The sequence below is a fragment of the Azolla caroliniana genome, unplaced genomic scaffold, assembly GCF_043228905.1.
Source record: "Azolla caroliniana isolate FFs.n. ecotype wild unplaced genomic scaffold, voAzoCaro1.0.p SCAF_6, whole genome shotgun sequence".
NCBI classification, from domain to species: domain Eukaryota; kingdom Viridiplantae; phylum Streptophyta; class Polypodiopsida; order Salviniales; family Salviniaceae; genus Azolla; species Azolla caroliniana.
In genome coordinates, this window is record NW_028230441.1 from 7,150,470 (window position 1) to 7,165,613 (window position 15,144).

At 36.9% G+C, this 15,144-nt stretch overlaps 1 protein-coding gene across 2 annotated transcripts; it reads right to left on the minus strand.

Moving 5' to 3' along the window:
- Positions 1–5,381: 5,381 nt before the first annotated feature.
- On the minus strand, positions 5,382–13,684 carry LOC147862916 (long chain acyl-CoA synthetase 6, peroxisomal-like). 2 transcript variants are annotated; one of them, XM_087321032.1, is made up of 24 exons: positions 13,532–13,684; positions 11,561–11,611; positions 11,417–11,477; positions 11,255–11,332; positions 11,068–11,139; positions 10,742–10,823; positions 10,476–10,581; positions 10,320–10,396; positions 9,854–9,898; positions 9,692–9,778; positions 9,061–9,150; positions 8,904–8,983; positions 8,727–8,820; positions 8,543–8,631; positions 8,339–8,427; positions 8,132–8,261; positions 7,927–8,045; positions 7,705–7,828; positions 7,543–7,629; positions 6,454–6,557; positions 6,289–6,374; positions 6,109–6,198; positions 5,946–6,032; positions 5,382–5,858 (listed from the first exon to the last, which is right to left on the minus strand). In XM_087321032.1, the coding sequence occupies exons 1-24, from the start codon at positions 13,590–13,592 to the stop codon at positions 5,763–5,765; spliced, it is 2,085 nt and encodes a 694-aa protein (XP_087177158.1). In that variant the 5' UTR covers positions 13,593–13,684; the 3' UTR covers positions 5,382–5,762. The 2 variants fall into 2 exon arrangements, with proteins under 2 accessions (XP_087177158.1, XP_087177159.1); XM_087321033.1 differs by lacking the exons at positions 11,255–11,332; positions 11,417–11,477; positions 11,561–11,611; positions 13,532–13,684 and having other exon boundaries at positions 10,742–10,816; positions 11,068–11,129.
- Between the last annotated feature and the right edge of the window lie 1,460 nt (positions 13,685–15,144).

The following is a 15,144-nucleotide window of genomic DNA, read 5'->3' on the forward strand; positions in this document are numbered from 1 at the left end:
ATTTTCCTCATACGATATAGTATTGTACTTTGCATTGCTTCTGCCTTGACATATTGTCTTCTGTGAAGACGATGCCACAAAGCTTCTTGACTTCGTTGTCTCTCATCACATGTGCCTTAGATATCAACAATATTGGGTTTCCTCGTTTTGGTTTAGCCTAAAATTCCCATCCACCTTTTTTGAGTTGTGTATGTTTTCTTATGAAGTTTTGTGCAAGATCTTTGCTTTGTTTTGTGGTGGACATGGTCATGTAATCTCACCACAAAAAAAATTCAAAAGAAGTGCCCTTTTGCTTTCGACAATGAAATCCCTATTTCAATGACTTGGTAGTTTTTCCATCAAATTTTGAGGTTGGTGCGTCTTGTCATAACTTGACGATGAATGTTTTTTCTATTTATGTTTGAGAGAGAAGATTGGGATGATAAGTTTCACAATTTCTATAGTAGTGAGGCTTCCCCTTGTTTTCTCTATCTCCTTCCAATTTTTTATGCATTGGCTAGTCTTTGAACTTGTATAGTTTGATATGGAGTCATGGTTGGTCAAGATTGGTTTGACAATACAAACCCAATTTCATGTCGTTGAGGCTCTAATTGATTATTGGTTTGTCATTATGTGCTTTCTTTCATTGGCAATTTTATTGTTTCTCACCTTATGGTTTCCTAGTTGAGATAAAAATTGTAAGTTGCATTGCATGTTGGTGCTACGTCAAATGTATTGTCACTTCCCACTCTTGCATTTCGTTACTAGTGGCGTCCTTTCTAACATTTCATTTGAGCTTTTCTTGGTTTCAACATGAATTTGGCTAATGATATTTCTTGAAGCCAGTTGTGCTCTTTGTAGCTCCAACCACAATTCATAATGGGGAATCTCTAAGAAGTATGTGGGTTTTTCGAGAGTTGAAATCATGAAAGTAGAACATGATGTTTATTAATGCAAGATACACATACGTTATGTAAAACCAACTTGTTGACATTATTAATTATTTGTTTCAAGCATCCCAATTTTCAAGGCAACATGAAGGTAAAAAAGAGTGAAAACAAATAACTTCACCATATTCTCTTATTGTTTTCATCTACCCCTTATGTGATTAACTTTATATATAAGTACTACGTGTTAGATATCTCAAATAGATGCCCTGGTGTTCAATCACACGAGGTCATGGGGAAATGGGGAGAACATTCGTCAAGGTGTGTGTATATATATGGGTATTTGTTTATACATCATGTACGAGCATTGAGGAGTAATATCCCATTACCTACAACATGCATAGATACAATATGATCATGGTCATAATACCGATGTTCTGCATTTGGTAAATGATATACAACATAAAATGGGAATCCACCAAAGCCTTCTCTCTCGTATCCCTTTCTTTGTATAAGAACCTCGAAGATACCAAATGTTTTTATGTCGTAAAAGATCATGATACTTATCATACTACCTATCAACTCATTACAATATATGAAAGTACCTTTATTGGTACTGTGGCTATTGACAACCCCTTCTAATTGTGGAAAGAAGATTTCAAATTAGATACAACAAGACAAAAATTGTCACATATCACCAAGGAGTGAGTGAAGCAACAAGTAAACATGCACCAAACCGACCGAAGGTTTATTGTAAAACGACCCGAAGGAGATCATAAAGTTAAAGAAGACTTCATGCATTGAACCTATAAAAGTACATACTGTCTTGATCTCCAAAAAGCACAACTCTACTGTTGCATTATATTTTCGATGTCATATAGTTACAACACATCCAACTTTACAATCGAATACATACTCTACATTAACCGGACGAAACGAATTCTCATAAATGTGAGTGGGACATCGAATGGAGGAAAACATTGATTTACCCCTAACTTTACAACTAGTTACTAGAAAGATGGTGCGTGCTGAGAGTATGAAATGATGTGCACACTATGTGGAGTGCTTATGAGGATCGTCCTTGGTATGTTTGGTAAAGCAAAAGGCCAAGGGGAAAGTACGAGAATCCAACCCAAACTCACGATCTTTTTAGTTCACACCCCACATGCTCCAAAGCCTTCTCCGAGAATTAGCCATTAAACCAACAACACTAGTCTCGAGTCTATTGTCATCGAGTACGATTCGTGACCCCAGGTGAACACAATCCGACGAGAAACGGACCATGCGGCAATGGCCACAAGAAATTAGCCATGGAACCAACAAAGCCAAGGCATATATATGGATTGTAATGGGTCACCTCCAAGGATAAGTCCTGATCCAATGAGAAGCAGATCATGCTACAAACAATGCCCACAAGAAATTAGCCATGGAGCCAACAAAACCTAGGCATATGGATTTGTATGGGTCACCTCCAAGGATTAAGTCATGACCCCCTGCTGAAGAACAAATGAAAGAGATCAATCAACACCCACACAACTCATCTTCCACAAATTAATCAGCAGTGAAAAGCCAACAACCCTTATGATCACCACAGATAATCCGGTGACCCACTTTGAATTTCATTCTTTTTGGCCGGCCAAACAACCCCCCCACATCACAGATTTACACTCCCCACCCCCTAGTCCAAGGTAATCTGTTACATTCTAATTCCGTTTAATCTCTCTTAATAGTGTGCAAAATCGTTAACATTTCTTTAATTTATGCGATGATTATGAGGCTAATCGGAGTGATTGCTTTCTAATTTTGGGCTGATTAAACGCATATAATGTTACCTGTGTGCTAAATGGGGGCTAGTCGAAGTAAACATGTGCTAATGAAGGCTGATTAAGCCCATATAGATGTTGATTATGCGCTAGTTGAGACCCAGTGAAACATGTAGCATATCGTTAATTAACAGCTAATTGAACTAAGGAAAGACAGATTACAAGCTGATTGAACTAATTATATGCTAGTATGAAGCGGATTGTGCTAACTACATATAAAGGAGGAGATGATGGATCTAATTGTATGCTAATTAGAAACCAATCAAGCAATTAGATGCTCAGCATGAATGGTGTAACCACTTGAGAAAGGTTAATTATGAACTTGTACGGACCCATTAAAGCATTGGTAGCTATTATTTACCAAAAATGCCCCTTGCTTGTTTGTTTGCCTACAGGGGCATGGGCATATCTATGTAAATAGTTGTAAGGTTGGAGGTACTTTGGGGTACATTCTCAAAAAATGTTCCTCGGACAACCTCGTAAAATCCCTCTCGTCTCATTCTCAAAAGTCTCGTGCTTGGATTCATTGGTTTCACGCATTTTCCCTTATTTTAATCCGTCTGTCTGCTTTGTTGCATTATTGGGAATGAGTAGATCTCCATACTCTCGCTACTTCCTCGTTCACGATATATTTCTTGTTCACCTCAATGCATGTGCATTGTATTATATTCTGCATGACTTATTTGTCCCCGTTGAACACAAATCCTAGCTACCGAATCCCGATCACTTGCTGAATTCATGATGCGATTCCACTTCTCAGTGGTTGATGAGGTGAAGGGGGATGGTTTTATGCAAAATCCAACCACATACTTAGACCGCCATTTTCTCCTCGTGAACGTCTATAATTTGAACATATCTCTTGAAAATGCATGTTCAACACATGCACACAAATCAACACATAGGGTCGTGGACAACAACGCACACAAAAAAAAACACCTTTATTTGAGCACCTATCGACTTTTTACAATATTATATGGATATTATTTATCTATTTATTACCTTTTATCATTCATCATATATTTTAAGCATCCTTTTGCCTTGTTTTCTTTCAATGCCATCTCTTATAAGACTTCACCTCACTTGTTATATATCATGGAGTGTTGAGGGGCACATTATAATATTGCAAAGTATGATCCTGTGGGTGACACTGCCAACGGTTTCATTCCAATAAGCATTGGAGAAACATCTTCACCGACAACCCATCCTCATTAGTTCCAACTTGATAAAGGAGTGTTATTGATAGATGCACCATTCATGATGTGCCATTCGCTTGATGTTGACACAAAAGCCATGATTATGGAAGAATAATTTACAAAACAAAAACAACTTGTGGTATTTGCATCTTACTCCACTTATTGAAAATAAAGGGTGGCCCATAACAAACCTTGTTGTATTTACCTTACACACCGACATATTAAAGAGAGAACATGTTAGATCACAAAAAGTAAGTTTACCAACCTTAGAATGCGGTTATAACTGGTTTGTAGGTGGGTGGTTGGAAACAAAAGGAGTCCAAACTAGAAGCATGTTAAAGGTTTGTCGCAATCACTTTTTTAAAACCATGTTAGCCTTTGGGTCGTGTCTCTTTTGAAATAGTGCTTTTTTATGTTGATAACTAGACCTCTGAACTAACACAACTTTCTTGTCCTAATTTAGTTTATGAAATTTAGATGCTTTTGTAAAGTATCATATCAATATTATTTTTGAACATTATTTATCTTACGAAGTAACTTTACCAACCTTGAATGTGGAAACTAAGCTATTTGACACTCTACAAAGTGGGAAATAAGAGAGCCTAAATAGTAAATAAAAACACTCATTTAATGAAACATGACAATAAACATATGTTTTAGAGAGACAAATGATTGATGTGGGTATGAAGTTTTGTTTCTCATTCATTTGCATTAGGCATTAAGATTGTTCAATGTGACAAAATAATTTGGTCCTTGCATTTTCCAGTTCCTCATTTGTTAATTGACAGCCACTTTTGTTTTCTAGTCTTGATCTTGTCAAAACATCACACAAAAAATCCTTCTCATGTTTATCTAGTACCCACATCTTCCCGATTGTTTTCATCTAGCTTGCCAAATCATGATGATACTTCAAGAAATCAATCAAACCATCTCTACTAGTAGGATGCAAGCAACTAATTACAAATTGAAAGCCAGCCATATTTAACATTCAAATCCTATAATTTCAAGATGACAAATGAACTAGTCCAATCTGTGATTTGCTAACCAAATGTACATGTTGATTAACAGACACAAGCTAACCATGAAACAAGTTCATGAAACCAAGAGCATAATTGATCAAATACCTAGCTCCACCATTTGATGAATGAAAACATTGTTTACACCAATCGTCTAATGCACTGTATATCTCAAGATTGGATACTACCTCTTTATTGAAGTTTGACAAAACATTAATTCCTGGATCAGTAATCCAATCATTCAACAAACTTGGAGAAATTGAAAGTGTCCACAATGAGTAGAAAAGAGCCAAAAATATAGACAACCAATTTCAAATTCACAAGGGCAGCCAAGTCATTTATTTCACTAACAGCTGACTTGACAAATATTGAACCTGGAAAGTCTGTCTTTCTTTTTACCTTTGGTCTGTTTGCAAATCACTGTAGCAAATCTCAAATACAAGCTTAAGATTGCATAAAAAAGCTTATGTACATGTACAAGATCAGAATAATTTGGCATTACATATGTAATCACATTTAAAAGATTATTACAATCCAATATCCAAATAAAGAACATATATAAATAGAGACGGCATTCAAAAGCATACATAACACTTTCTACATTTGTAAAGTTCATCTACATAAAAAAAAATTCGCAGTTATTGAGCTTTTTTTCGGATTGCTTTGCAACTCTTCAAGGCCTTCCAAAACTCCAATATCACAGCTAAAGCTCCATTTTCGTATTCATGCAGAGTTGCTCAATACTAGACGTGAATGGGTTTTCAATAGGAAACCAGAAATTCCATTTTCTGACAACTGCTGCAGCTCTCCTAATTTGAGCAATTAGGTCGAAAACTCTCAAAGAAATTGCTGGTCAGAAACTGTTCATAATATTTTCTTTCCATGATCTCTTGCAGCAAGCTCGGTATACATGTCCTCTATTGCTTTAGAAAAATGTGCCCTTGCTTGAGGCCGTTTCACCTATTATATGAAATATACAAGGAATGATTAGTTCGACCCGAAATTTGAACATCTGCAATCGAGACTTGTAGCATAAACTCCCTTCACCTTGAAGGTTGGTGTAAGCAGCCCATTTTCTAATGTGAAAGGCTCAGCCACAAGCGTCACTGATTTAGCAAATTCAAATCCTCTTAACTGTATTTGGAATACCATTGATGTTAGACTGTGGCAAATACTATCAAACCAGATGGACCAAAGTAAAACAGCTGACCTTAGCTTCATGCCCTAAAGCGTCCATATCTGCAAGTACTGTTGCCCGCACCTCCGGGTCCTTGCATATAGCTTCTAGATCATTTGCATGCTAAAACAAGAAGCATTAAGGAAATCATTATCCAGAGATAGAGAAAAACAGATGCATGTGCATATCTTAGAGACATTGAAGAGAGAGAACCTTCATTCCTCTTGATTTAGCCCATTTTAATACTTCTTCAGGATCAACAGCAGCAATTGCTACCAGGCTGGAATTGAAACTATCCCCTACAGTATAGTGGATTTGAAATCTAGACTTACATAAATTATGATCTCTTAATGCTCTATAGTTGATTGAAAATCTTACCATATATGAAGCATTGTGCAATATACTTGCTTCTTGTATAGACATTTTCTATTTTCTCCGGAGCAATATACTCTCCTTGCGCAAGCTTGAAAATATTTTTTTTCCTGAAAGGAAGGCAGTCAAGTAAGTTATATTTTTGTGGCCAAAGTACAAGAAGTTCCAACGAAGGTTTCCCCACATCCTCTGGCAATTGATTTTCAATTATTTTCATCACCAATTGGAAACAGATCTGGCAGCTTTCATCACCAGCACTGGATAAGCCATTTCAGATGAACCCATTATGGAGTGCCTATGTAGGAATTTATACTGCAGTGTAGATCAGCTACAGGACCATCATGATTGGGCACTACCTCCAAGAATCTGGCAATTGATTTTCGAATATTTTCATCACCAATTGGAAACATATCTGGCAGCTTTCATCACCAGCACTGGATAAGCCATTTCAGATGAACACATCATAGAGTGCCTATGTAGGAATTTATCCTGCAGTGTAGATCAACTACAGGACCATCATGATTGGGCACTACCTCCAAGAAGAATGGTTCTACTCTAAAATTGGAGTGATAAAATAGGCAGAAAGAAACTGGGGTCGAATGGCAAGGTAAGTGGGTTCCAGAGGAGGTTCACCATTCAATGGAATACTAACTCTCACGGCTCCCTTAGTGACTAAGGTGTATGTAATAGGCAGAATACTTTGTTGTTTGGATTTTTTCAAAGTTTTTAACACAATATGAAGCATTAAGGCCCATGCCAGGAATGGAGATCATTCTCCTGAGGGTATTAATGCACTATACAAGTTGATATCAGTTGATCTTGCCTCTTGATGGGCTCTGTCGTAGCCAGCACTAAAACTCTAACAAGATGTGACTGATGAGATATCTGACTAGATAGACTTAGATGCTTTTCCTACATTCTGGTGTCCTCAGTATGTGTTTTAGGATGGTGTGCACAAGTACAATTTCACCAAACAAGGGCAAAGGTAGAATCACGGTAGGGACAGGTGGTCACATATTTTCGATACTTGAATACACATCAAGCTCACCAAGCAAACACCTCTTCCCAAGTAAATGGCCTACAACATTCACTGACCTGTCAATAATTTTAAGCCTTCCACCAGGCAACCATTCCCCAATATCTCCAGTATGCAACCAACCTTCCTCATCTAGAATCTCCCTTCTGCAAACAGGACATATGAGCTAGTCAGGTTATTAGGAATTAAGATGTAGAAGATGTATGTCGAATAATCAATACGTTTGTATCTCATCTTTGTGATAGCCCTTGAAAACAATTGGTCCTCTCACACAGATCTCTCCCCGTGGATTTGGTTTGTCATCAGCTGTATAATTCATCTCTGGGACATCTACTAGTTTGATCTCTGAGAAATACAAAACAACAGATTTATAAAATCCTGTTTCTTATTAATATCAATACAACTGCAGTTTTACAATGCTATAAACCTTAAATGAAACTCACCACAAGCAGGATTAGGAGATCCAACATGGCCTGATGTTTTATCCCCTTCATCACACCCCGAAATCACGCAAGCTGTCTCTGTCATGCCGTAGCCTTCAGTAACGAAACCACCAAAACAGCTGTAAAAAGAAACAAATTCTAAAACAGGATCTTCTAAACTGATTTAATTCTATTAAAGTGTAGAGAAAAACTTGCATTGACATACATTCTAAGAAAATCCAAGATATCTGGAGATAATGGAGATGCACCAGATGCCATAGCACGTACACGGCCGCCTAACCTTGCTTGTATTTTGTTAAAGACCAATCGATCCCAAAGAGGGGATGGTGTTTTGCCTGAAATGGGGCATCAGAGAATTTAAGGTCCGTATGTAAATAGTCTTCTTCTTATGGACAGTCTAGAAAGCATATACCTCTTTGGATAGCTTGTTTCTTTGCATTGTATGCAGCATTAAAAAGTTTTTCCCGTAAGCCCCCTGACGTTCTCACTGCTGAGACAATCCTGGAATAAATCAGAGGATAACCACACTAACACATGAACCTGATGAGATGTCGAGAACAGAACCTCTGAAACTGTTCGTACACATTTTTAGAACAATAAGCACATGCATTTCTACCCATCATATATGCGATTGTAAAGTCGAGGCACGCTTGCAAAAATTGTAGGCTTCAGTATTCCCATGTCATCCATCAACTTCATGACATCCTACAGATCCAACATTACAATTGGAGACAAATTGAAAGTTATTGTGTTACTATAAACCTTAAAAGATACAAATTCCTGGAAATGTGCCATCTTACCCCTTGATAGAACCCAATAGCTGCACCGTGGCTTGTTATGCCAATAACATTCGCTCTTTCATAGATATGAGCCAATGGCAAATATGAAATATAACTGTTTGTGGAAGAGAATCAACATTGTTAAGTACTCTTCATGCATTACATGCGCTACATATCCAGTATTATCAATGAACCTACATATCAGTTGGGTTGACTGGGAGTTTAAAGCTACTGCCTGCTACATTGGCCAAAAGATTTCCATGACTTAATACAGCTCCCTGCATATTCACATTAACAACTTTCAACAAACAAAAATAACATGAGCATTAAACATATTTTGAGTTACAATTCCAACCTTTGGGGTTCCGGTTGTGCCTGAAGTGTAACAAATTGTTGCAACATCTTCAGCCAGGGGTGGTACAAAAGGTTTCAAATTATTTTGCCCCTAAAAAAGTGCAATCCACAAAACAGTTGCATATGGTATAAGTTAAAAAAACTGTGCAATAAACTTGCACATCAAAGGTTGACCACATTAGACATCCAATCACATGAATTAGTGTTTTTTTGACAATTTCATAATTGTTCTTTTGTTCAATTGAAATCTAAAATGAAGAATCAGCCACCAAGCAAAACAATGCAACCTATTTTTTCCAATTTGAATGTGGATCAAGCAGTTCCATGCTAAGCAGTTTGATCATATATAGTATTATATACCAAGCAATGTCCTGCTTGCAAACCTCACATGCATACTGAGCACAGTAAAGAGCAGATAGAGAGAAGCAGAGGATAGAAGGCAAATGTGGCCTTACAAATGAAATGGAAGTTTTATGAACTTAAACAGAATTTCAATGTCCGATACATTGATCAAATTTCAAACTATATGATAATTAGACCTATATGCACGTTTTTCTTAAACATGTAAAACAGTTTCTTCCAAGCAATGAGAGATAAAATAGGGTGCATGCTTTCTTTTCCCAGATACTCACTTGTTCTTGCAGCTTTGAATAAGAAATGATCTCTACACCTGGTTTGGAAGGAAGTAGTGGTACAAGTAGATCATTTCCACCAACTACCTACACAACAGCTAATTGGAAAATTAGAAAATGTGAAACCTTTTAAAATCACTGCAATAAGAAACCAGACAGTACCACAATCAACCGCACACTTGATGTTTCCAAAATGCAGTTGAGCAACTGAAAAAAACAAGAAATCCACACTTCAGTTAAACAAAACAATCCAGCAATAGAAGTGATCTTCACTAGACACTACAATCTTCAATGGATTTGGTGGAGCAAAACACCATCTTGAACATCAACGATATGCATGGTTTCATTTATTTTACTTTGTTAGAGTGGACTTATATTTTGCTTTTACCTTAGTCTATTATAATAGTAGAACCTTTCAGAACTTTGCACAACAAAGGTTATCTACCTTTAGCTAGTTGCAAGTTGCTCTTTCCTTTTGTAATATTGGTGCCTTTTGAGTATCAACAGCCTAATTATTATTGTTTATTCTCTTCATATCTATCTTATTTAAGTTCATTCTTCATCCTCATTATTGAGTTGAATAAATCCTCAATTAAGCCAATAAAAATAACAGATTAGTTGAGCTTACAATCTCAAGTTTGTCAGGAGTGCAAAATACGCATGCCATATCAGAATGGCCAATTATGAACTTTACTGCATCAGGACCTGTAAGCAAAGAATTTCACAGCTTTAGATACCAAGAATGAATGATTATAGTAATCCTAATAAATAGACTAAAACTTACCAAGAGTATCATATAAAGGAACAGAAATGAAAGAATAAGATGAGCACGCATTATCTGTAATGACCCATTCTGGCCTATTGATGAAGTATAGTCCAATACAGGCGCCCTGTTTGAGAACAAAATAGTTTTACAGACTCTTCATGCTTTTCCAGGCACCTAAACAATAATAATTTTGTGTGCAGCTAAATATGCCATAATCAGACATCTAATAGGTCTTCTTCAAATAAATTGACAACTGATCACTGTTACCATAATGACGAATATACCTTGGGAATCCCATGTAAGATCAAACCAGATCCAATGGCTGCTCTGGCTGTCCCAGCTTCACCATACGTCATCCACTTGTACCTTAAAAAGGCTCAAGATCAATCTTTATATATGGTTTCATGATGAATCATGACATAAAACAATGATTGAGCATGTAATTACTAAGATTTAACACAAATAATGAAAGCATTTATTTATGCATAAAACATATTCATAATTACCCTCCAACTTTCCATTTTTAACCACTGTACCAAGATACTTCAGCATATACATTTTGGACTCTAAGATGATTTATGTTTCTTTGTGCAAGGACATCCACACTTACTCTCCAACACTTCCATTTTCGTGCACCCTTGAGCCAAGACACTTGAGATTTTCAAAAGCTTTTGTTGAGTAGCTGCATCAAATTTTACTTCAGATTTTGTAAGCACTGTTCAACACTTGAAATTTTCTTTGAATCAGAGGAAGCTGCATTCTCTGATCATCACCCTGCCATAAAGAAATTCACTTACATAAAGTTTTCATGCAAAGTTCGGATTTGAGGCCGACCAGGAAAGCGATCTATCAGCTGCAAAGGAGATTGTGCTGATCTAATTTTCAAACAAAATAATCCATAAATATTTGGTGCTCACTACTAAAAAACGAGAATACTTATGTTCCCTAAATAGAAATACCTGTAGACATTCCATTTACCATTACTCAGCTTCTCTGGTAGTAGAACACTATAACCATTGTCTGTCTCATAAAGAAATATGCTACTAAGACCAAATATTTCCGAATGTGTGGAGTAATCCTATATTACATCAAAATATTCTTACTGATATAGAATTCTGCAGATGTAGGCTGCACGTCCAGTCCATCACTCTCTCCTGAAATACATTCAATTTAATAGGACGTTATAAATATGAAAAAGAATTGAATACATGTTAAATGTGTGACACTGGAAATCTACTCATAAATTCATTTATAATATGAATGGAAACTGAGCCGGTCACAATGTTCATGAATGCATCACGCAACTATTCAAGAATTGCTGACAGTTATGTACTTAAATGTGACATCATCTCATTAAGTTTTCCATGAACAGAATATAGCAAGAAAACAAAGAGCATAGAGATAGGCAGATTTGATAGGCCATGAATTTTCCATCATGAATATCAAAGAAGAGAAACAATAGGGATAATAATGAGGGTGAGTAAAGATAGAACAAATGAAAGACATTACGGAGTCTGTGGCCTACAAGAACTAGAAAAGATAACCTCTCTTACAGCTAAGTAGCCAACAAATGAGAAAGAAGAAAGGGCTGGACCAATATTGGGTAAACTCTAATAGTTGCACTAGGTATGCCTGTGGATTCTTACGACTTTAATCTCCACAACTTTAGAGTAGCACTGTAAAATTATTCTTGATAAGAATACATGTTGGATCAATAACCACAAAACGTTCTCTTCCCAATATCAGGTGGCCTATCATATGCAATCTTTTCTCTATACCAAACCTATCTATTCTATTGTCTGAATATGTGAGCTCGTTGAATATTGAAATAAGTGATAATATATCTTATACCTCACTGTGCCAGATGTGCATTTGGCATATGACTTACTGGCATGCATGCGTGTTAAGATTTAGGCATCCTGGGTTTGTGTGTACACAATAGTATCAAACTTGGATATTTTCTTAGAAGTCTTTCAATTGCACAATTTCAAGAATTTCCATGTATGCATATTTGCAATATAGTTCAGTTTCTCTTTAAAAAATTTAATACACCTGCACTTCCCCATTTGTTGAATCATCATGTGCCCAAGAATGTTGGATAGTTTTTCACTTTACTCAAATACTTCTTGGCCCTTTTGAGAGCAAGGTGATTTAAATGGCTTACAAGTTACAAGATGAGAAATCTTTATTGGACACATTACTGATGTTTCCTCATTCATTCCAAGGAATAACATTCAAGATGTGCAAGAAATGATGTCAACTTTGGAGCTATTAGCCATACCAACAATTTGAAAACAAATTGACTAAATCCCTTCATGACACAATAAGTGCCATGAACAAATCATAGTAAGTGTACCTTGGGTGGGGAAAAATCTTCTACCATATATTAATTTAGAATAAATGATTGTGTAGGGGGATCACGAGTCATATTGAGCAACTTTTAGTTGTCAGTTTTTTTCTTCTTATAGCTGTTTTCTTTGTGGAGGTGGTGGATCCACGCACAAGGATTTTTTCTTTCTTTAATGATCAACATAAAATATTTTCTTGTCCCTTGGGTAGTTGGCACACAATTATTTTCGTACTCTCTTGTTCAAATTAACCTTATATTAACTTTGCTTTCGTCTTTATGCTAAAATACGAACAAGTTCTCTCTCTCTCTCTCTCTCTCTCTCTCTCTCTCTCTCTCTCTCTCTCTCTCTCTCTCTCATCTAATCAGATATTATGCTAAATTGGCGTTTACCAATATCATAGCGTCTAAACTGGATGTTTTCCTAAGCATGGCAGCATACAACATGGCACACTTTGAGGTGTTGAACGCAAGCACACAGAAAGATTATCTTATCTTTTCCAAAACGAAAAATCTCACGCTCCAAAATTATGCTGAATGGATGTTTCGGTTTCTTATTCAATCAAACTTTCTGATTAGATTTACAAAGAGATGAACAATAAATTTATGTTCCTCTTTGTACTTAAATGGAACATTTATGCTGGAACCGATAGAAAAGCAGATCAAATCAATACAATATATGTGTATATGTACACCACATACGTACGCGCAAGCACACATTGCAAACCTGTAGGTGGAGGAAGCAAATGCGTGTTGATGACATGTAATCGTCTCCTCGCAGACTCCATAGCCTGAATAATCCTTCCAAAACAGCTTCCGATAGAAACAAGGAGCCGATGAAGGATGAACACAAGAAGAGAAAGAAAAAGGGAAAAAGACAGGAGGGAGGAGAAGGAAAGAGAGTGAAAGAAAACAAAGAAAGGTTCGACCTTGAATCGGATAGGAAGAGAGGAATTTAGGGGGGGGGGGGGGGGCGGCGATGAGAGAGAAACCCTAAATACGTTTCTTTTCGATTTTTGGTTTTGTCTTGCGAAGGGGAACTGCTAGAATCGTGGTTCCATGGAATCGCGGAGACTTCTTCGATCGACAGAGACAAGGCGGGAGTCGTAGGTAGCAAAAAAAAGCAGGAAACACAGAGAGAGAGTAGAGAGAGAGAGAGAGAGGAGAGAGAGAGAGAGAGAGAGTATTCAGAGAGAGAGTAGAGAGAGAGAGGTCTCTCTCTCTCTCTTTCTGTCTTCTTTTGGCAAAGAAGCATTGGTTCATTATCATTTCAATTTGATTGGCATTTGCTTGGGACATTGTTTTGGCCAAGAGATAGAGATAGGTCATAGATAGATCCATTGAAACATACAGATAGACCTTCTTTATTGCCTTCGGATATATGTGAAGGCGAGTCATGACTCTCTCGATTTTTCCACGACTTTACCGATGACTATTTCCGATCGAGACTTGCACGCATTGGGACTTGCGAGAGAAATCCACTCTGAGGATTGGGGTTCGGTTGAAGATGTGTGGAAAGCATAGTAGAATGCGATCAAAAGGTAGAGTATTATATTAAGGCGTGATAGTGTCTCTTACTCCTGAAGTTGGTTCGGGGCAAAGTGTGCATATTCGACTATTCTCATCACTTTGTGTCGTAATGCCATGTCTCACGTCACTATGTGTGTGAGCTAAGTCGTACAGAGGCAATGGTTCGGATGGCACACAATGGGATGGGCTCTAACATGTATTTATGTGTATAGTTTCCCCATTCAACATGTGTGCACACACATCACCGATTCACAGTCACAGTCGTGTTCACCGTGTTTTGTGTGTGTGTATCCATTTGTACCTCAATGTTGATCAAAACTCGACTTATATGTATGTATGTCTTTAAAAGGATAATTTGTCCAACCACAAACATTATAAGTAGATGGAAATACACTTTTCACTTCCCTTTTATATTTATGACACACTCAAATACCCGGTTGTTTTCGTTGGGATTGACCTTGGCTCTCTTCAACACTCATGGTGCTAATTGTGTGCATGTATACAATAAATGCATTTATGCTCTCTTTTTTAAGATAGTTGATGTGATCGTTTCGAGCAAGGCTCCAATCCACCCAATTCTAATGCCATGATTTGGCTCTAATGGCTCAACATTAGACATCCTTGTTTATCATGATAACACACCCATGATAAGTTCATGACCAAATATATCAAACTTTTAAACACTACGAATTAAGTTATATTTTGACAATACGTACAGTATCCATGAACTTCTTTTAGTATGGTCACACTTTTAGTATAATGGTGTAGTTTCTACACTTGAAAGTTGAGATTGTGGAATTTGAATTTGTA